This window comes from Struthio camelus, chromosome 9 (assembly GCF_040807025.1).
Source record: "Struthio camelus isolate bStrCam1 chromosome 9, bStrCam1.hap1, whole genome shotgun sequence".
Lineage (NCBI taxonomy): Eukaryota > Metazoa > Chordata > Aves > Struthioniformes > Struthionidae > Struthio > Struthio camelus.
Genome location: NC_090950.1, coordinates 15,977,001 through 15,997,538, shown reverse-complemented (window position 1 = coordinate 15,997,538; position 20,538 = coordinate 15,977,001). Strand labels below are relative to the sequence as shown.

At 37.9% G+C, this 20,538-nt stretch overlaps 1 protein-coding gene and 1 long non-coding RNA gene across 15 annotated transcripts in view; one reads left to right on the top strand and one right to left on the bottom strand.

Moving 5' to 3' along the window:
• The first annotated feature begins 2,660 nt into the window (after window positions 1-2,660).
• Window positions 2,661-20,538, top strand: part of SLC9A9 (solute carrier family 9 member A9) — a 215,471-nt gene continuing 197,593 nt past the window's right edge. For 2 of the 8 annotated variants that reach the window (XM_068954222.1, XM_068954225.1), the window contains exons 1-4: window positions 2,664-3,378; window positions 11,829-12,031; window positions 17,212-17,289; window positions 17,923-17,999. In XM_068954222.1, coding sequence (XP_068810323.1) covers window positions 3,204-3,378; window positions 11,829-12,031; window positions 17,212-17,289; window positions 17,923-17,999 — 533 coding nt within the window. In that variant the 5' untranslated portion in view covers window positions 2,664-3,203. Of the gene's footprint in view, window positions 3,379-11,828; window positions 12,032-17,211; window positions 17,290-17,922; window positions 18,000-20,538 lie in introns of all 8 variants that reach the window. The other 6 variants (XM_009688978.2, XM_068954224.1, XM_068954221.1 and 3 more) reach the window with 5 other exon arrangements.
• LOC138068153 (uncharacterized) overlaps window positions 19,699-20,538 on the bottom strand; it is a 237,532-nt gene continuing 236,692 nt past the window's right edge. For all 7 annotated transcript variants that reach the window (XR_011142804.1, XR_011142805.1, XR_011142803.1 and 4 more), the window contains one exon: window positions 19,699-20,005. This is a non-coding gene — a long non-coding RNA (uncharacterized lncRNA). The remainder of the gene's footprint in view (window positions 20,006-20,538) is intronic.

Genomic DNA, 20,538 nt, shown 5'->3' with positions numbered 1-20,538 from the left:
TGGTCTCAGGATCCAGCTATGGCTCTCTTCAAGGGCTGCCTTGAAATAATTAAGCTGTTTTCTGTAGAGGTGTGATTTTTCTACTAAAATAATTCATCTCTACACAACCCAGTATGTGGAAGCAGTTGAAGTGATAAAGCATTCATTACAGCAAAAAGCATTACATCTTGAAGTGTAAGCATCTTTTTATCAGTACAATTACGTTAACACTAGAGGAGCACGTCCTCAAGCCTGGGATTTTTGGTTCAGTGAAAAGACCAAAAATAGTAAAAAAATAAAATAAAAACCACCAAGATTTTCCCAATAAGGGCAAGGTTTCATGGTGTCTGAAGCAAGAGTACTACTATCTAAATTTTCATTTTTGAGGCAAATAATGCTTTTTGAGTAATGCCTCTCTTGATACAGATGTCTTTTCATAAAGAAAAGGAGTCCAACACTGCCTTCAGCGCTTCTCTTAAAAAAGGTTCCGTCTCTTGACCACTACATGATTTAGTTATTTTGACAATGTATCCGTTTTTAGAGAATGTTTCCCAAACAAAGTCTGGACTTCCATTGTCTAAGCATCATTTAAGTTTGATTTTTTTTCCCCCCCTTAAATAATATTTTTCCATAAAAAGAAACAAAGCCTTTAGAAGTTCTAGGTCAAATTCTTTACTGGAGAATCAGAGCTGTGAAAGCGGTACAGAATTTTGCCCACTGATATATTGCCTGGCAATTTATACTGTATATGCAATAGTCAGCATAACCCTTGTGTTTAATATTTTTCTCAGAATGTTCAATATTCTTTAAAATCTTTATATGTAAAGAAAGAGTCCCAACGGTTGAAGAATGAAAAAAATTCAAGTTGTTTGTACAATTTAATTCTCCCCCCTTGCTCCCAAGCATTATAATATGCCTTTTATTCACATGATCACATACTATTTTTCTCCACTTAACTGATGTGACCAGCATGCAAATGCATAGGACACAGAACTAACAACTCAGTAAATCCCATCATTTCAACATCCTGATGTGGCTCAGTAAATTAAAAGATATTTACTGTCCAAATTTGGCATTAAATCTATTGTCATTTGTTTCCTTCTAAGCTGTAACATGGTGAAAATTGCTATTGCATGCGATTACTTCAGAAAACATACATCAACATATCTTGTGAGAGAAGAAGAAAAATACATAACAAATGCAGCTTTGGGAAATTAATATTCAAGCGTTTCAAACTTTTATGTAGCAACTGCTCAAAGAGCAAGACTGAGAAATTCCTTATTGCCTCGTGGGAAGTACAGGCTCAGGTGCATTCAGACAGGAAAGGGGATTGAACCTAGTCTCCAAAATCTGGAGCGAATATTCTCATCACTGATGCTCTCAGTATAAAATGACCTTCTTTCAATATTTTGTGCTGCTTATTCTTTGATTTTCTTCTCAATGTCAGCAAATCACTTATTTGGTGAGGGTAGCAAACAGCTACAATCAAATGTTCAGTTTTATTTCTCTCCTTTATAAGAGTTATAATCCTTGGCCACATAACTAACATTTTAAGAAGACTTGCACCAATTATATAATAAAATTGTTCCACCTAATCCTCTTACGCACTATTTTGTTGTTCACAATACATTGGTGAATAACTCAAAAAAAAAAAAAAAAAAAGAGATACATCAAAAAATACATCAAAGTTTTATCCGTACTTGAGATTGAGTTGCGTGGTCGGTTATGTTGGGAAGAATCAGCCGAGTTTGCCTACTGTTCATTTCACAGAGACTCCTTAGATAATCAGTTCAGAAATACAGTTTTGGCTCAAATGATCCTGACTGAGTTTGCAAACTATCTGATAAAATTAAAAAAGGAAAGGGAAAACAAGGGAAATTCAGAAGAGAAAAGGAAGTGGAAGTAACGGAGAGGACAGAGTAAAAACAAATAAGAGAGGCTTGAGAAAAGTTTGGTAAGCAAAGAAAAAACATGAATTAAAAACTGTAAGGAAACTATATTTTACTTCACACAAAGGGAAATAATTGAAAACCTGTAAAATATGACGAAATTAGCTTACGTAGAGGACAGAATTGCTTGTTTGCTAAATAGGAGTAATTTTAAAACATTACAGACTGAAGCAGCAGCATCTGTTCTGAGCTACAGCCCTGAGGATGCCGAGAGTAAGGATATCTAGGCATTTATTTCTATTTTATTCACCTTCAACAAATTCCTGACTTGGTATGGATACTGTACCGCTCTGTTTGGCCTAGAACATGCTTATGAGATAAATTTTTATGAAATTTGTGATAAAGGATAATTAGGGGAAGATTGTCCTTTTTTACTGAGAGGCTGAAGGAGATTTTTTTTCTGGTGCTTTGAAGATGGGAGTTTGTTTGGATTTCCTCTCTGCAGTACAGCACAAATATTGCAGCCATAGGCTGGGACAGAAAAGCTTCCATGACGATTAGCTATAAAGAGTAAGACAATTTCTACTGTTTTCCTGGTTTAACTGAGTAAGGTAAATGGAAAACATGCAAACAGCAGAAACGACGAAAAGTAAATTCCACTGCCTTTTGTTCGATTAGGTTACTGTGAGCGCTTTGACTCCTAGGTAACCAGACCTCTGCTTTCAGGGATGTCTCTGTCCTCCTGCAAGAGCAGTGCAAGTTCAGGACCTAAATCCTGAAATCTTTATTCATTGCTTTGGGTAGTAGTAACATTTCTTCTACGTTGCTTACATTTAAAAGTGGGAAAGCAGAAAGATTTTTGAAACTTCCAAAATGCAGTGAAAGTTGCTTATGCCATTTTCTTAACATTGGTTAGGGTTTTTCCGTCTAAAACCATCAAGACCAAACACAATTTTTAGGATTCAGATTGTGCTGTAAGTTACGGGAACAAACATCATGAACACAGACTAAATTATTCCAACAAAATTTGAGAAGCTAACAGAGCCTGAGCCTTGGCGAGATCTGTGCGCAGACAGCTGGAGGAAGTACAGTCCAGCGATGCAACGGTAACATTAGAAATAAGACAGGGCGGCTTTAAGAGCAAAACAGGAAGCTGTAACCAGAATCCAGCTGAATTCGGAGCTGGGGCACTTTGCCGTGAGCCTGCAAATGAAGCAGATGTGCTTGTGCATTTCTGTAGCGTCTGGACGTTTTTGTACCAAAGGTGATAACGCCTTCCTTCATCTGTGATTTTTTTCCTTTTATTTTGCACGTATTTTCCACAAAGGGAGTGAAATGGAAAAGTTAAGGAAACATATATCAGTGAAAGATGAAGATCAGTTTTATCATCAGGGAGCTGTGGAGTTGCTGGTCTTTAACTTTCTGCTCATTCTTACAATATTAACAATTTGGTTGTTTAAAAACCATCGATTCCGCTTTCTGCATGAAACTGGAGGAGCCATGGTTTATGGTGAGTATAAATTCAAGTGCCAGTTAAAATGAGACTAGTCGCATATATATATATATGATCGGGCACTTCAGATCAAGTGCTGACAAAGCTCAGAAAATATGCTGAAATGTCATCACGCCTTAACTGTGAAATAGTAACGCAACTTAATCGCCTCTCCTGGAGTAGCTGGAGGCTGACTTGCTGAGGGAGTGAATATCATGAGATATTGCCCTCACGATGTGCGTGTTATGCTGCTCTCTGGGCAGGCAGCCCCTGAATGACACTTGGGGAGTAAGGGAACGTACTGTTTGCAAAAGAATGAAATGCCCACACTGAAAGAGATTATGCAACGTGCATATTTTGCATGCTTGTTTTGTGTAACCTTCAAAGGTGGTGGACTGAGAAGTCTTGTGGATATGCCCGTGTTTTCTAAAAAAAAAAAAAAAAAAAAAAGTTTCAACCATCTGAAGATTTTTGGTTTTTTCCACTGTGCCTTTGAAAAGCAGACTATGAAGAATGCCTCCCTCTAGTCTTCTCTGAATGGTGTCGTTGTACTGTTATTTCAGTTTGCCTGGCTAGTTCTAATCTTCCTTTATGCAGTTTTGCAATATTGTGCATCACTTTCATGCAGAACCTTCTGCATTGTCCACTGCTAAGCAGTACTTGCCAGTTTACTTATACACACTTGTGGGTGTAGTGATTTCTTGTCATTCTCTCTTACTTGTTTCACATTGAGAAAAATATCTGATTTCCATTTCCAATAAAATACATATAGCGGTAACATACATAGGACTGAAGAAAAAGATAAAAAGGTATAAAAGATACAAATCAATAGCTCAGTCATTATGCATCTGAACTCCAGCCTATTTTGACTCTGACTCGTTCTATGCACATCACATACACTAGAGACATAGTAACCAAAACAATTTTTTGTTCAGGTTGCATATGCTGAAGAACTTCTCATTATCGTGTTACACCACCTGCAAAACCTCTGTGGAGGTTCAGTTGCAAGCTTGCAACTTACCCTTACATTTAGGGATGGAAGTTCCATTGGCTTTTTCAATACCAAGCCCTTCGGATGATCCGAGTTCCACAGGAGGACTGCATAAGAAGATCACAGTCCTCCTTGTATTCCTTTCAAACTAAATAGGTAAATTTAAAGGTGAATATGAAGTTTCAGAAACATGGGCTATTTCATCTTCTTGGCTCACTTCCAAAGCAAGTAAACAAGAAATTCCTGCATTAAGCCAGTCACCCAGCTCCTGTTACTGCGGTGGGTAAAATCAGTGGGATCTCTTACTTCTCATCCGTCCCGTTTATATTTTTAAGTTGTGAAAAATAAACCATTTGATAATATGCCCTTTTTTATCTTGAAATCTGTCACACCTAGAAAAAACATTGAATTAGTTGATAGTGATACACATATTAGATGGTACTTAGTTAAATACAGTGTTTTTCCCTGTCATGCATCACCTAGCTTGGTGCACAACAGTTTTTAGACTTTACAGCCTGCACAGCATCACTGCAAATACATTTGCTTGTTGCATTTCTGTTAATATCTGCCAAAGGGAAAAAACATTAAATATTGTGCAACATATTCATTATAATCCACTTGTAAAATACATGGCAATGTTTTTCTAATTATATGGGTAACTCTTCCTTCACTACTTTTGAACACTTTCCCACATAGGGCTTCAACATCAGGTGAAGATTTAGACAAAAGCGTATGAAAATAGTTATATAGGGGGGGGAATACAATCTATAGAAATAAATCAGTATTTCTTTAGAGTTTATCCATCTTTGGGTACCATCCTGCTTCCTGCCCAGAACATAATCTGTACATCACGAGGATAACCAGCTCATATATTCTTTTGATCAGTTAAGAGTTCAGTCCTCCAGCAGAACAGAACTTTTGAATTATTAATACATTCATGAACAAAAGACACATTTCTCATGGTTGTAAACAAACTAATCTATTTAGTCTTGTATTATTTATGGCAGCCTTCAAATAGGGAAAAGTCTTAAAAGCTCGTCCTTTTTACCCTTACCCTTAGAAATTTTGGATACGAGTTTGAATATCTTTAGTGTCATGGACTACTAATAATGGAAAAGAAAGTGGAATTTCAGAGATCTTGATAGCAGCGTCAGATCAAGAGGCAGAAACTTCAGGAGAAAATCAGCTCAGGAAATATTCATGGCACCAACTGCTGACACTAAGCTAATTCCTGCCCTCACTTAAAATGCAGTTCAGCCCTTATAACTGCTACAACTGATTTTCTTCTATTTTGTGTCATTTTTCCACTTATCTTCCTTATAAGAGCAATTCCTTTATATCTGTTTTGCACAAACCAAAAGTCTCAGCCCTACAGTTAGCTTTGCTGCAGCCCACTGAGCTATTTGCTAGATTTGTACATAAACGGCAGCACAAGAAGCAGATAAGCTTTGCTTCAGGTGACAGACAAACACAGCCACCTCTTTGCAGACTGTGTCCCATGCTATGACAGGCAGGTCTGTAGTCCTTTATCAAGGCTGTATGCAGTCAGGGGTGTCAAACTGGAAGGGACAGAGAAAGTAAAAAATGAGGAAGATCAGGAAGAAAGCATAGAAATACAAAAACAGGAAGAAGTTTTCACGTTACTGCCAAGTGCTGAACAGCCTCAAATTGGACACAAAGAGCACATCAGGAGAAAGCTTTATTTAAAGTATAGCAAAAGTGGAAGTTTTTTTTTTTTTTTTTGCATAAACTTCATAGGAAAACACAGTTTGGGCTGAAGAGTTTCAACCAGAAGAGATCCTATACTTGTAAACAGCCTATTTAGAAACTTTAAAAATTGAAATGTGTTTTTTTGTTGTTTTTTTAAATAGGAAACCAAGGTTTCTGCACTAAATATAGTATAGTCACATTAAATACTTCTCAGTAGTTGCAAAGAAAAAACATTTGGTTCGACCCAGAATTAATTCACAATTAAACAGACCATTTCAACACAAACTTTCTACCTGTAAATATGTATAAATATATATGTAAATATAAATTTCAAGACAGTCACTTTGAAACTGTTTTTATATACCCAAGGAGGGGTTGTTTGTTTGTTTGGGCACCAAGCTGAAATACCAACTCCTCACAAACAATGGAAAAGAACATAGACTTACCAGTCTGCAGAGCTAGCTCAATGAAACACTGACTGTAGGTATCCAAATTTGTGCTCCTCCCCAGAATTTAGGTATCAGGGCTACATGCAGGTGCTATCAATTACATGTGATTACAAGGCTAGAGCAGTCCTGCTGGTAGGCAGCCAGTATTAATCTTTACCAAAAGAAACCCCCCCCCCACCCAACACACACACCTTTGGTGGAAGATTATTCTCAGCTTGAATAGACTTCTCAGCCCCAGGGAAGGTGTGATACTAATCAGGGTGGCGGTGAGGCAGGTTAAAGACACACCTGCCTTCAAAGTTGTGCTAGGGAGCAGCTCATCAGAGGGGAAGGAAAAGACAAAAAGCGTGAATGACAGAATATAGCCATTGCAGCTCTCAAAAGAGAGAATTGGATTCATATTGGAGTGGCTAGAGATGCTTCCTGAAGCTTTGAGTAGCATACCTTAGGGACCAGTCTCTTCTTTTTCATTGTTGTTCAGCTCTTGGCAGCTGTGCAGTGGGAATGCTGACTCATGGAAGCTCCTACTCAGCCTTTTCTGAGGATCCCATGAACCACATGTGGAAGGGAGATAACTAATTCTTGATTCAGCTCTAGCGGAGGGGTCCGACGAGTCTTACACCTCCTAAATCCATTCATGTCTTCTTGTGTGGATTGGTTATGGTTTCATTCAAATTATGAACGTTTTGAGTACCCCTAATTCTCAAAGGCAGTGGTGGATGCAACAAGTCAGAGAAAATCTCTATCTCTAGCCCTGGATAAAATAATGAAGATAGATGACTTCTTTGTCTTCCTCACTGCAACATTGATGATGAAGAGAGATTGTCAACATAGTAAAGCATAGGAAAATTATATCAGAAATCAACACTTTATAGTGGGTAGAAGAAGAGAGGGATAGCATTCTTAAGCCAAATAAAGAGCTTTTGAAAAAATTCTGAAATTGTTGGGAAAATCAAGGGATGGACAAATCTGCATCCCTGAGTGTCTTTGTTTAAGGAAGTCATTTAACAAAAGTCTAGATACGATCCTAATCCTCTTTGGCTCAGGAGTTTGGCACGAGTGCCTTAAGAAGACCCTTCCAGTACTCTCATCTATGATTAACGATTTTATCCAGCTTCCACTGAAGAAGCTGGAAAAACTGCATTACCTTCAATGGAAACATGACGGCTCTAGTTAGAGTGAGGTTTTGTCGCAGGGAGATCTCATTGCAAAGACAACTGGCCTTTAACGAAAAAGTGATATTAATTATACTTTTTTTCTGTTTCAATCCAGCTATGAAATAAATGTGCTTTAAAAAAGAATTCAATAAACCCTTGGTACTAGTTTTGAAAGAAAATGTCTTTAAATAAAGGAAGCTGAAAGGAAAACATTTATAGGATTTGCACTCCTAGAATGCAAGATATGTCTTCTACTCTGTGCTGAGTACACCCAAGTTCAGCCTTCCACGATAAGCTTCTGCATTCCCAGTTACCTACATCCTTAACTGGCTGATGCTATTTGAAACTTTTTTCTTCTCGCTACCAGTGCATTAGTATGCTCCCTACTTTTGCTGTCATTTAACTGCTGAAGCAGTGTCATTCCTGACTGCTCTTTAGGCTTAATTCTTAACCTTTCATGGTAAAGTCAGGCTTTCTGTGTGTGCCACTATGACGAAACTGAATGAGGTGGTGTTATTTGTACTGAGGGTATATTTTTATATATTAAGTCCATATAACTTGTGAGAATAATTTCATGTTTAAGTATTCTGCCATGGAAACACTGATTGCAAGAAAACCAGAAATTATTAGTCTTTTTCATAGTAGATGCGTTCCAAATGTCGACCGTAATTTTTCCTGAATGTTCTTTTTAAATGAACTATAACGAATGTTTTGGAAGATACATTACAAAAGCATGATTTCACTTTGGAAGATGGAGCAGTAGAAAAAAAAGTATATTATAGATAGACCTACTTAAAAATGAATTATTTCTATTAGAATATAATCTGGGCTCCTGAATTCTATTGCAAAATAATTAAATAATGATTTAAAGCAGAAAATGTGTTCCATAAATACTACATGAACTAAGATATTAAATAGTTTCTTCCTAGATTTTTTATTCCCCATGATTTTTATATAGGGTGTTTGGCACATTCATTATTACTAAAGGAACAATAGGATTCCATCACTTATATGGACTCCTGCAACATAGTATAGTGCTATAGCAATTATCTTTAATAGATCCTTCTGTACAGCATTTGAGAGTTTTCTGAATCAATTCATCAGTATGAATACCATCCATATTTTGTTCAAATCTAAAATATCATATTATTTCTTTGAGAGCCACAAGGACCACAAAGCCCGATCGACGCCCTGAGAATATTGAATGTTACAGTCTGCTCTAATGTCATTACTCCAAAGTGCATATGCTGTTTGAGACTCTTAAAATGTCATTGTTATTTCTGTTGCACTGCCATTAAGTATCTTGGTAGCTCTGTAGATTATCCTGATCTGGACTCCATCTGAGGGCAAGATCCAAAGCTGGGAGAAGAAAAAGCAAAAAGCAGGCTTGAATTCTAGTTTGAGACTACGGCTAAAGATAACATCTTGTCAGAATACAGATTTTAGTCTAAACTTGACACTAGTGTTTGCAAGAATTTACTCACACAATTTAATGCAATTGCATTAATGTAACTGAGAACATTAGTTTTCATTTTTCATAATATCAAACAGAATTTGATTCCAAGCATGTGCTATATAAACCACTACAGTAAACATTCTAGGAATCTCAAAATAGAGTAGAAAACAGTCAGTCGTCTATCTGACAGTAGAAGAGGGACACTGAAGACAATGTCTACCAGTCCCTACTGATCTCCCTTGAGCAGTTCCAAGTTCTTATAGTTACCATGGGTGTAAGTCATGTAATCAGTTAAACGAAAGTTTAAAAAAAAAACAGCAAGAGAGCTGCAAATAGTAGAGTTTAAGCTCCTATTTTTAAAACCAACTTTTTGTTTTTAGCACTTCATTCATGATTTTTGAGCTCTCAGTAAAAAATAGATGCAATTTCCTTACAGTCTTTTATATGCAATAGCAGGAAGACCATTAAATGTGACACTCTTTCTTGCCAGTATAACAGAAAGAAGACTAATAGAAAAAAATATGGATATATACATACTTTTGGAAGATATAGTATGAGAGGGCTAGGTAAGCCTAGCCTGTCAAGGAAAAGGCAGGAGAATGTCCATGGCAAGTTGATACGAGAGATGCTGCAAAGGGACAGGTAAATATTAGAGTCCAGGAAATGCAGCAAGGCAGGAAAAGACCTTGGGTGAGACAGTAGAATCATCCGTGAGAGGCAGAGGAGGGACATACAGGGAAATTTGGTAAGTAGACAGAGAGACCGCAGAAGGAAAGAACAAGAAAGTAAAAGGGGAGACAGCGGGATGGGTGACGGGGATGTAACGACACATTCTTCTAACCGAACACCTCTTGCCACCTGGCTATTCTAAACATCTCTCATCTTGTGACTTAATACTGGTTCTGGCAAATTGTGTGTTGCCAAATTTCCCCCTGTCCCTGACTACACTTTTTCAGTCACAGTCCTTGAGCAGGCATTGATGGATGTCTGCAAAATATTTCTGTTATCTGAATGCATTATGCCTATCTAGCATCTGATAACAGGAGTGCAACATTGAGTGACAGGAGCAAAAATCAGAAAAATGAAAGTTTTACATTCCAGACAATGAGAAGGAAGAATTGTCCAAGCACCAAGTGACTGTGAATTTTTAGTATATTTGAATTTGTAAATGAAATAACATGGTTCTTCTAGAGAAAAAAAAACTAATAAAAATAAAACCAAAACTTTGACTCTTTCAACTAATTCATAATGGTTTCCTGAGTTCTGACTCATGATTTTGGACATCTGGGACTGACCACTGTAGAAGTCATATTTTACAAACACTCACAGGGATTGTTAACTTTTCCTGTAAGTGCTTTTCCCAAAAGTTTTTGAGGAATTGTCTTTTACTGCAGTTAAATTTATTATTTGATTTATTGCACAAATGCACTTCAAAAAGTGGCTTTGGGATTTTTCTGCTGCTTATCTAAATCCCGTAGCATTTAAAGAAACCAACCATACTAAAAGAGAGAGACAGCAATACAGCTGTTATTCATTGTGGCATCAATACAGCTAGCTATAAGATTGCCTTACATGTACAACAGAAACCTTCAATGGAGAGATTCTCTGTTATTGGAAACAGGAATAATAGGGACTTTCTATTTATCTAAGCATTTATAATCACTTTTATCACCGTAGCATCTGATTGCTGGATAAAATTTGAACTTTATCATCATGTTCTTCAGATTTCTATCAGCTATTTCCTTAAACTTAATTTCTTTCTTATTTTTCATTAGTAAATATACCTATCTAGATGTTTAGATGGCTTCTGTTCATATTTAATCTGAATATTCTTAGCACAATATGAACATATTTATAATTAGTAACTTTAATATGTAACATGTTCATGAACATGGGACCTGAGGCATACAGGACATGGAAGAAGAACGAAGGTTAAATTTGGAAACCACATCCAAGTCTCTGATGATGGAAATTATCTCCAGTAACTATCTGGCTAAATCTTTGTCCCCTGCCCTGCAGTAATCTTACAGACTCCCACTAGAGCCGACAGAGAGAAAAAGAGGCACCTTCCAGAGAGACACTGCAGAAGAAAATTTTCCTCTGTTAACCCTAAAGGGAGCCTGAATGACTATCTAAGAGCCCTGCATTTTTAATAAACTGGTCCCTTAACCCCAATCCTTCCTTTCCTTCTTCCTGCTTTTATTTTCCTGTTTTCATGCAGATTCATAAATATACAGCCTTTTACAGAAAGCATAATGTGCCTGAGGAGAGCACGTCAGAGTTCTGTCCCCACGAATGAAGTGCATAAAATCACCAAGAGCTCAGCTGATTTATGTGCGCTCAGTATAGCACTGCAGTTATGCAGTCATTCCCCTTCTCTAAGTATCTATTGAATTTGTGGTGGTTGAGCAACGCAGTTAACCCCACCAGCATGATTCCAGCAGCCGCATCACAAAAGAGGAATACAACTGAGCATATGTCAAACCAATATATATATTCCAATTAAAGAGTCATTTTGGAAGAGCATTTTATGGTCATCCAGCAAGTACTGCATGAGATGCACCTCTGTGAAGGTGCAAGCACTGAGAAAGAGGTGTCCTAGCTGTAGTAGAGCAAAAGAGAGCAAGTTAATTTTTCTCCAAGTCAATAATTGTACAGCATCTCTTAATCTCTTTGGTTTTGTTTTTTTGTGCTTTGCTCTCCAGGCCTTGTAATGGGATTAATTATACGATATGCAACAAAACCATCAGATGTTGAAAGTGGAACTGTTTATGAATGTGAAAAGCTGAAATCTGGGCCATCCACTCTACTCATTAATATAACTAACCAAGTCTATGAATATCAATACAAAAGAGAGATCAGCCATCACAATGTCAACGGACACCAAGGCAATGCAATTCTTCAAAAGGTAAATCTTTTCTTTTCGTTCTAAACTGTGTAAGATATTTCTTTGACTTACACACTTGAGAGAGGAAAACAAGTTTCAAGTTAAAATGTGACACAGGGAGTTAGAGGCTATTCTGAATTTAAGGTGAGAAAGGTAAGTAAGGAGGGTGAACAGGGAAAGGACGTAAGAGGCAGTAGAAACCTGACCGTCATTTAGTTTTGCAATCTGAATTCAGCTGGCTGTATGCTTGAAGACTAATTGCCTGAACTCTCTCACGTGAGAGAGAGTCCCACCCCTCTGAAAACATGGATTTCATCAGGAGCAGTGGCAACAGTTACCTTGGGCCCATCCCCACCACAACTTTATTAACCTCACTGACATCTTTCTTTGTCCTCTGTCTTAAATGTGACTTGTTTCTGGCAGCATCACACAGGGGAGGTTTACCTCCTGTGTGCAGTGGAGGTAACTACAAGCCCCAAACAAACATTTTACGTGGTATGAACTTGTAAACAAGTAAACTTCTATGGAATGGATTTTTCCAACGCTTAAATGCATTACAGCACTCTCATGCATTCATGCGCCCGGGCAGTAGTGGGGGTGTCACTGGCTATCCCCAAGCTTGCACAGACAGTCCTAGGGCAATTCTGGCACGGTGCAAAGAGGAAGTGAGAGGGGAATTTTAGAGTCCTTTACAAGGTCATGGCCTTTTTTCTGTTTTCTAGTGTATAACAATTAAATATTTATCTTGTTAGTACTATCTTAATAATTAATAACTTACACTGTTCTTGTTTTGTATGATATTCTTCTCTTAAAACCTCCCCTGCGTTATGTGTATGAGTGTGCATAGGCACGCACGTGTGCACTCACACACCCACACAAGCCTACTACCAAAGTTTCTGTTGAGATCCCTACCAGCTAAAAAGGTTAGAGCTGCTGCTGGTCTGGAGGCAGGTTGGTCAAATCACACTACGGCACAATGGACTCAACACATTTCCCTCATCAATCATGGGAAAATATTTACAGCTAAATCTTGTCAGTTTTAAATAGTTCCACTGGAAAAGAAATATTGTTACATTTCAAAGAAAATGTGTTACATTCATATATCTACATTTTCTTTCCCCACCCTTGCAACCTCAACTTCCTGTGTTCACTTTCTAAAAAAAGGTCAACTTAAAAAACCCATGAGTGAAGAGAGACTTTTTAAAAACAGATTTTATGCTCAAAGACATCAAATATTCACATGAAGGTTCTAAGCCCCTCAGAAATTACCATTTTTTACAACATTGAAAAATATTACTTTGCTTTTTTCAAGTATTCTTCACGTTTATCTAGCACAGTAATACATGTTCCTGTGTATTATACTGGTTACCATTGACACTTTGAAGTCATGCTTAGAAAGTACACTGGGGAACTCCAGTACCTAAAAGTCAGCAGAAGTAGAATTTAACCATCCGATCGAACTGCTTGCTGATGCAGGACCGTTGTGTGCCCGCCTGTTGCTGCTGCCAGATTCTTGTGATTCTCAGAAAGAAGTTATCTTGTCCAGGGCTGTGCGAGCTGGGTGGGTGGAGACAGGAAAATACTGTGGCAGACCAGTCAGGTTTTGCTGAGTCCTCATCCTTTTTCCTGCAAGTTGGTTGCAAGAGCTTTGTCTCAGTCAAAGTGTGTGTTTGGTTTCCAAGCTATATGTACTAGTCTACTACGTTTGAACGTCGTCACCAAATCAGGTACGCTGAAGGTGGCTTGTATCAGAAGAAAGGAGGAGCGCAGGAAGTCCTGTTGCCCTTGCAGGGCATTGCCTGAGCCTCTTCTCACCGTCTTACCTTGCAGAAAGGCCCTTAAAAGTCTCAGCTGTGTAGTTAGTACTGTGGATTTTTCTAGATTAAAGGAGAGGGCTCAGCCCACTATTATATTCACTCCTTTTTCCCTTAAAATTATCTGGCAAATGCCCTCTTAAAAAGGGGGAGGGCGAGGGGAGAGGGAGGAATTCAGCAGCATTTAGGAGACAAAAACAATGCCTGGCAGCCTTCCTGACTGTGGCAAAAGTAGTGACATAAAAAATAGAAAACAGGATTGCACCGTGCTCTGACTGTTTGTACAACTGCAATTCCCTTTTAACCTCAGTACAGAAGTTTACTAAGCACGTTTATCAGAAAGAGCAGTCTGTGCCATGACTTACAAATATGCATCCTTTACAGCACAGTTTTGAATAACAAAATATGCAGGCAGGACTTTCTGATGCCTGTGGAAAAAATTATATTATTTGCTGAATTAATCCCAAAATTAACATTTGAGACTCTTAGTTTATAAGTGAAACAAAATTCATTTTCTATTTTATTTTCGATAAAATTGTCAGCGTGGCTAAAGCTGCTAACACATCATTTGCCAGCTAGCTCTTATCAACTTAATAATTCAAAGTAAGCAGAACGGAAAAAAAAAAAAAAGCTGATCTCTCACTTCCTGCTTATCAAGTCACGTTATCTGTTAGTGAGAAGACAGCAGTGCTTTTGTAGGCAGATCTTATTCTTTGGAAGCCAAATAATTCATCCAGTATACTGTAGCCTTAAAATGTCACTTTAACCGAACAAAGGAGCTGCAAGCCATTGTGCTAATTATACCCTGTCTCTTTTAAAGGTATTGATATAATATATCCCAATGACAGAACAGTGAATTACACAGGCTTATTAAAATACTTTTTTTCTCTGGCAACATTGTGGTTTTAAACAGGATTCCGTTTTACTGAAAGTTACTTGAAATGAAGTGCAGAGGTTGAACACTGTCATTGCTCTCCTTCTGTGCCTGAAGTTGATGGCAAATACAGTGTACTGACAAGCACTGGGGAAAGAACTTTTTGCCTTGCCTAATGTCATGTGCATTCTAGCATTATTTAAAAGATTTAGTGAGTATTCTATTATTTTGCTATTGCAGAAGCAAAAATGCATGTGTAATATATATAACATATAGTGTTAGCTGATGAATGCACTTTACTTGAAATCTAGATGCTTTACCAGTTTCACGACACCTCAATATCTGCAATAGCAGTCAGAAAACAGAATCGCATATGGTGACTGAAATGGTTTACACTTTCTGTTACGTTTTGGTCTTTTTTTATTTAGACCTTCTTCATCCATTTAAGGGAATGTTCTGCTAGCGTAAAGCTGGTTTGCCCAGCTTTTATGCCATTTATCCCCTTCACGTGCCAGGAACACTGGAACACACAGGAAAGGAGGAGAGTCAGCTGCTTCCGGAGGATGGAGCTAGGTTGTTGTCTATCAGTTCCTTGCTGAAGGACAGTCCCAGAGCCTGCCACTGGTTGATACAGATCAGCTCTCTCTGTATGCAAGCGCAAATGCACCAGGAGAATGCGAGGAACGTCAAATGTCTTTTTCGAGAATAGACTTATGCTGAATATGATATAGGACAAAAGTCTTAGAAACGTAATTTGTTTCCAAAAGACTGTTTATTCTATGCACATATGCTATTATATTGAGTTCAAATCCTTCATCTAGTAGCTTTTAATAGAGATTATGCAGATTTCATACCTAACTGAAAGAGGAAGTAATTAACTAGCTCTCTGGCTAGTACATATTGATGTAGTTTCTCTGAAGTAAACGTATTTAGAGCACTTTATACCAGCTTACATTTATACTATTTACAGTTTCAGATCCTCAGCTGGGTCTTGAGAATATTCCAAGAATATTCCAACTCTGAATAACATACTTTCAGTTCTGAAAGCAAATAGCAGCTCTATTATTTCCTTGAAGAAAATCAAGTTAGTCTTTGCAGAATGGCTGAATCTAATCTATAGTTTATAGAACATATAAAGTATACCTTTGATGCCTATAAACAGATATGAGATATGTAGACAATATGATGGAGTTAGTGCCTCTCGGATTTCCTTGCAGAGCAGTATTTTGCATTTTTGCTAACAGAGAAGATTAATAAGCTGCTATCTCAGCAGTACAGATGACTGTCACCAGAAAGATATTTCAGTTTCATTGCTATGAAAATATGACTTGCAATGTCACAAGCAACAACGCAGTTAGAAATACAAAAAACAGCACAGAAGTAACGATATTATCAGTAAATCACTTGAGCTGCTAATAATTAGGCACATCACAAAACCCTTAATTTGAATAACACCTTCTAAAAGAAGTGTCAAACCCTTTACATCTGGAAGAAAAGGCTTCATGCCATTTGTGAACTTCAAGTTTCATCAGGCAGTGCTTTTGCAGGAAAGGGCAATCTGTGCCTTTCCAAATTTACATTTCGTTAGCAAGTAGAAATAGCCAGTTACTTTGGAGAGTCCAGAACGTGTTTTGTTGCAGTCAGTCCAAACTGATTCCCTGGATTGGATAGATTATATTTACTGGATGTGTTATGAGGGAAAAGAAGCTAGAGAAGCAGTCAGTGGACTGGCTGAGAAGCCGTAGAGCAGGAGCCTGGGCTGGGAGTTGTGCAGAACTGATTATACAATTATAGTGTAATGAGTTATGTCACTTTTGAGTTGTATTACCTAACCACATGCCGTTCCTTGCCTGCTAAACGTATGAGGTGAAATGTACCACTTTCGATCACTTGTCCGTTAACTTGTCAGGATGTAATGAAGATGGTCTAGATGTGCACACCTTTCATGTGCAGTAGTACAAGAAAGCACATATTGTTAGCTGATAGCCAAAAGCTCATTAAGCAACATTAGCAGGCTCTGTCTGTATGTAAATTGACACGCTTGTAGAGAAACATTACTTTGGGTTTTTGGCAGTGCAGGTGTTTTCTGTTATCACCATTCTATGAGTGGGAAATTGAGGCACAAGGTTGATAATGTGTCTTTCTTGAGACTGAACAGGCAGCCCGTGCCTGAACCAGGACTGGCAAGGTGGATGGTCTGAAGTGCAGGTACTTACTGACAGATGTAACATTCCTTGTAGGTGTTTCACTTAAAACAGTGCATGGCTGATTTCCATCTAGTTAATATTTTAAACATTCAAGTGGTATTCTCTATATATAAGCAATAAGGAAATATACATTCATACTTACATGAAAATAACTCTGAATCACATTCTGGCCCCCAGGCATTCATGTGTAACTCTTTAAAGCTGACACTGAGACTAATCCTGATAAAAAGGTACAATTAAGACCTATTCTGTTAAATGAAATGCTGCTTTATTTGTCCTTACACTTTCTTTTTTCCTTTCTGACAGATGACATTTGATCCTTCTATCTTCTTCAACATTTTACTGCCACCCATTATATTTCATGCTGGATATAGTTTAAAAAAGGTATGTGCTTTTTTCTTATGTTACAAAAGCAGGTGCATGTGATTGCTGCTTTGTAGATCCAAAAGGCCGGTGACATAGAAGAGAAGTCAGTTAACCTGAAATTCTATTGCATAGCAATAACCTGAAAGGAAGGGGGGAACATGAAAGATACGTGGACCTCATTCTGCCCCCTTTTTGCACCTGTGCAAAGCTTTGATTGTGCAGTTTGTAACATCTGGGTGTATTGCAGTGTTCAGAAGAGACCACTCCGAATCTGGTGACACTGCATGTAGGCGGCAGCCTATCAGAGTTGTATATACTGCATGATCAGGACTTAGTGAGTTCAAGGGATGTGATTATGGTAATGTTTGCATCAGATACGTTCAAGATGAACTTCTGTTATGATACTGGAGTATTTGGCCACATATACAAAAGAGAGAAGTTCAATGGCATTCCAGCCAGCAAAACATGAATGATCTAAAATCATATTTTCACAAATATCTTCTGTAGCCTATGTTGTTTCATTTTACATCTGAGCTATTGGCTATAGCAAGAGCAAGAATAGATGGAATGGAACTTTTAGGTGCAGTGTTTCAATTTGGCTTTATTGCTCTGTTACTAACAAAAGGCTTTTTTTCAAACTTTCCTCCCCAGAGGCATTTTTTTCGTAACTTAGGATCAATTTTAACCTATGCCTTTTTGGGAACTGCTATCTCCTGCGTTGTCATAGGGTAAGTGAATGCCTTCTGCTACTATTATTATTGAAGTCAGTATCCGTGGTCTGTATTTTTTCCAATTACAAACTAAACTGCAGAAAGAATTGCTGACTCTGCATAGTCAATGCACTTCACAATGTGTGAAGCAGATAAAGCAACTCCTTATCAGGGAATGCTGAGATGGAAAAGCCAAGACTCTTGGATGGTAAGCCCTTTCTGAAGTACTCAAGAAATTGCATCTCTCATTTCTGGTTTGTGAGCAACATAAGTATAAAAGGCTTTCTACAATCCTGTAGCCTGAACTACCTGTCCCAAGAAAGGGAACTACGCTCCTGGTTGAAATTATGCTTGAAATCAGAATTCCTTCTGCAAGAGAGGAGATGTCTAACAGGAAAGGCGGCATTTTAAATCTTGACGGGGCATGAAAGGGGGAACACAGATACTTGGTGGCATATGTGCAAGAGCTGAAGTCATTACTGAGGGCCAAGGGATATTTTTTATTTGAAGGTCTTGCTAAAAGCCTCAGTCTGAAACTGTGTGTGAATTTAGCTTGGATATGACTAAACAGTATCTGCATAAAAAGCCAAAGGAAGAAAAACCAGGTTGGGGGGGGGGGGGATCCTGTTTTATTTCTATACTTCAAAAATGAAAAATTTCTAATTTTATTTCAAAATTTGCCTAATTAAAGAAAAGTCAGAAATAGATTATATATTTCCAGGCCAGCCTGAAATGACATTTTTGCTTTTCTGTTTAGTTAGCTCAAGTAAAAGTAAATAAATCATTTTAAAATCCTTTATGAACTAAAAAGTGCATGAGTTTCAAAGCATTAACGAATACCGTGCAGATACTTCAGCTGTCACGTTCCAGGTGAAAATTGACTGGAGTTGGATTCTGCAATAAGAGGGTATTTGTGCCTGCACAGAGCCTTGGTCTTGCTGGGACTGTGTAGAATAAAAGTGGGAAAGACTTTCACACGGGGTGTTCAGCTTTTAAACTAGGAAACATTGGGTCTTGTAGGATTTACTCAAGGTCCTGGGCTGTGCCAGGTCTCAAATGTACCATTTACATCTCTCTGTACGGCTTGGAAAGATTCATGGAAACACTTTAGTTTTTATGGAAGTGCTTTAATTTAAACCTGATTAGGATTCTGAACCTATGAAAAGCACTTTCAAATTATAGAAGCAATTAATTTTTTACTTCTGTCTTCGGACTCCCTTTCTTTAAAATGGACCTTTAAGTAAAGATGTATGTATGTGCTGCATCAAAATATATGTTCCTTCTTAGCATTATTATGAGATGGAACTTTCTCCTTTAATGTCATTTTGATATTAGTAAAGCAAGCAATTGACCTATAACCTAGTGTTTAATGATTTTAAAACTGGTCTTTTATGGGGATATCATCATATCTATCTTGACATCTTAGATTCCAAATAATAAAGTATCTTACAAAGAGTAGTTTACCTGGGTCACTGTGGCTATTAAATATTCTGCAAGCTACGGTCACTCCAAATATCAGGAAATTTTACATTCCACAATGAAAAGCAACATTCAATGTATGATCACCTTCTGTGCTGAAATAGAAAGGAATGTAAAATCTGTATGTGACTGCTTCCCCTTCACACGAGAAAAATTGCTGAACATTGCTAAGCAAAAAGGACACCTTCCCCTTCAGACACAAATCTGTAATTCAAGGAGACAATGTGCCATGTGTCCAGCTTGTCAGAGATGAAAAGTGGAAAAACCAGGTCTTGGAAATCACTGCAGGTTTTCCAACAGAATTTATGATTTTTTTTGGAGAAGAAGGTGTCTCTGTAGTATAATGGAGTTGCAGGTAGTCATACAGCCAGTGATGCAGGAGGCCTTAGGGACTGTGATCTAAGTGGAAGAGTCCTGATTTTCTTTCTGAAATTTGGCTTTCTTTCTGAAAATGGCACCTCATCCTCTGACCTCTCCTCTTGCTTGTTCTCTTTTGGAGAAGGATGTGAGGCAGAAAGCTCTGGAAACCATGGGGTCCTTCTTTTCTAATGGAAACAACAACAGAGTTATAAAAACCTGGAATATGCAGGATTCTACACAGTTAAACAATCAGAACAATTTCCTGTCTGGTTACTTGATGGAGCTGAATGTGAAATTCTATTTACTTCTCTCTGAGGCTCTATGGCTTGTGATAAAGCCCCAAAGGCACTTATCTATGCAAATGAGAAATAGCAGTATTGCAGCACTGTCATTTAGTGGATGAATGCCTGCATGACAGATCCATGAAGATCACAGCCTGGACAACTGCACAGTTCACAATTCTCCCCATCTATGTTCGCAGTAATATCCATCTTAGTAGGAGCCCAGCTCATGGAGTTGCTTCTATTCACACCCATTTATATGGCCAATAGCTCCACTAAGGTTAGAAAAATAAATCCAGTAAAATTCTGCATCCTGATAATACTTTGAGCTGAATGCTGACATTTCACTGAGATAACACTGGTTCTGGCTCTCATTAGAACTATTCCTGTGCTTCCTCTCATTTGTCTTAACCCCCGGACATTTCTCTCCTGTAAGC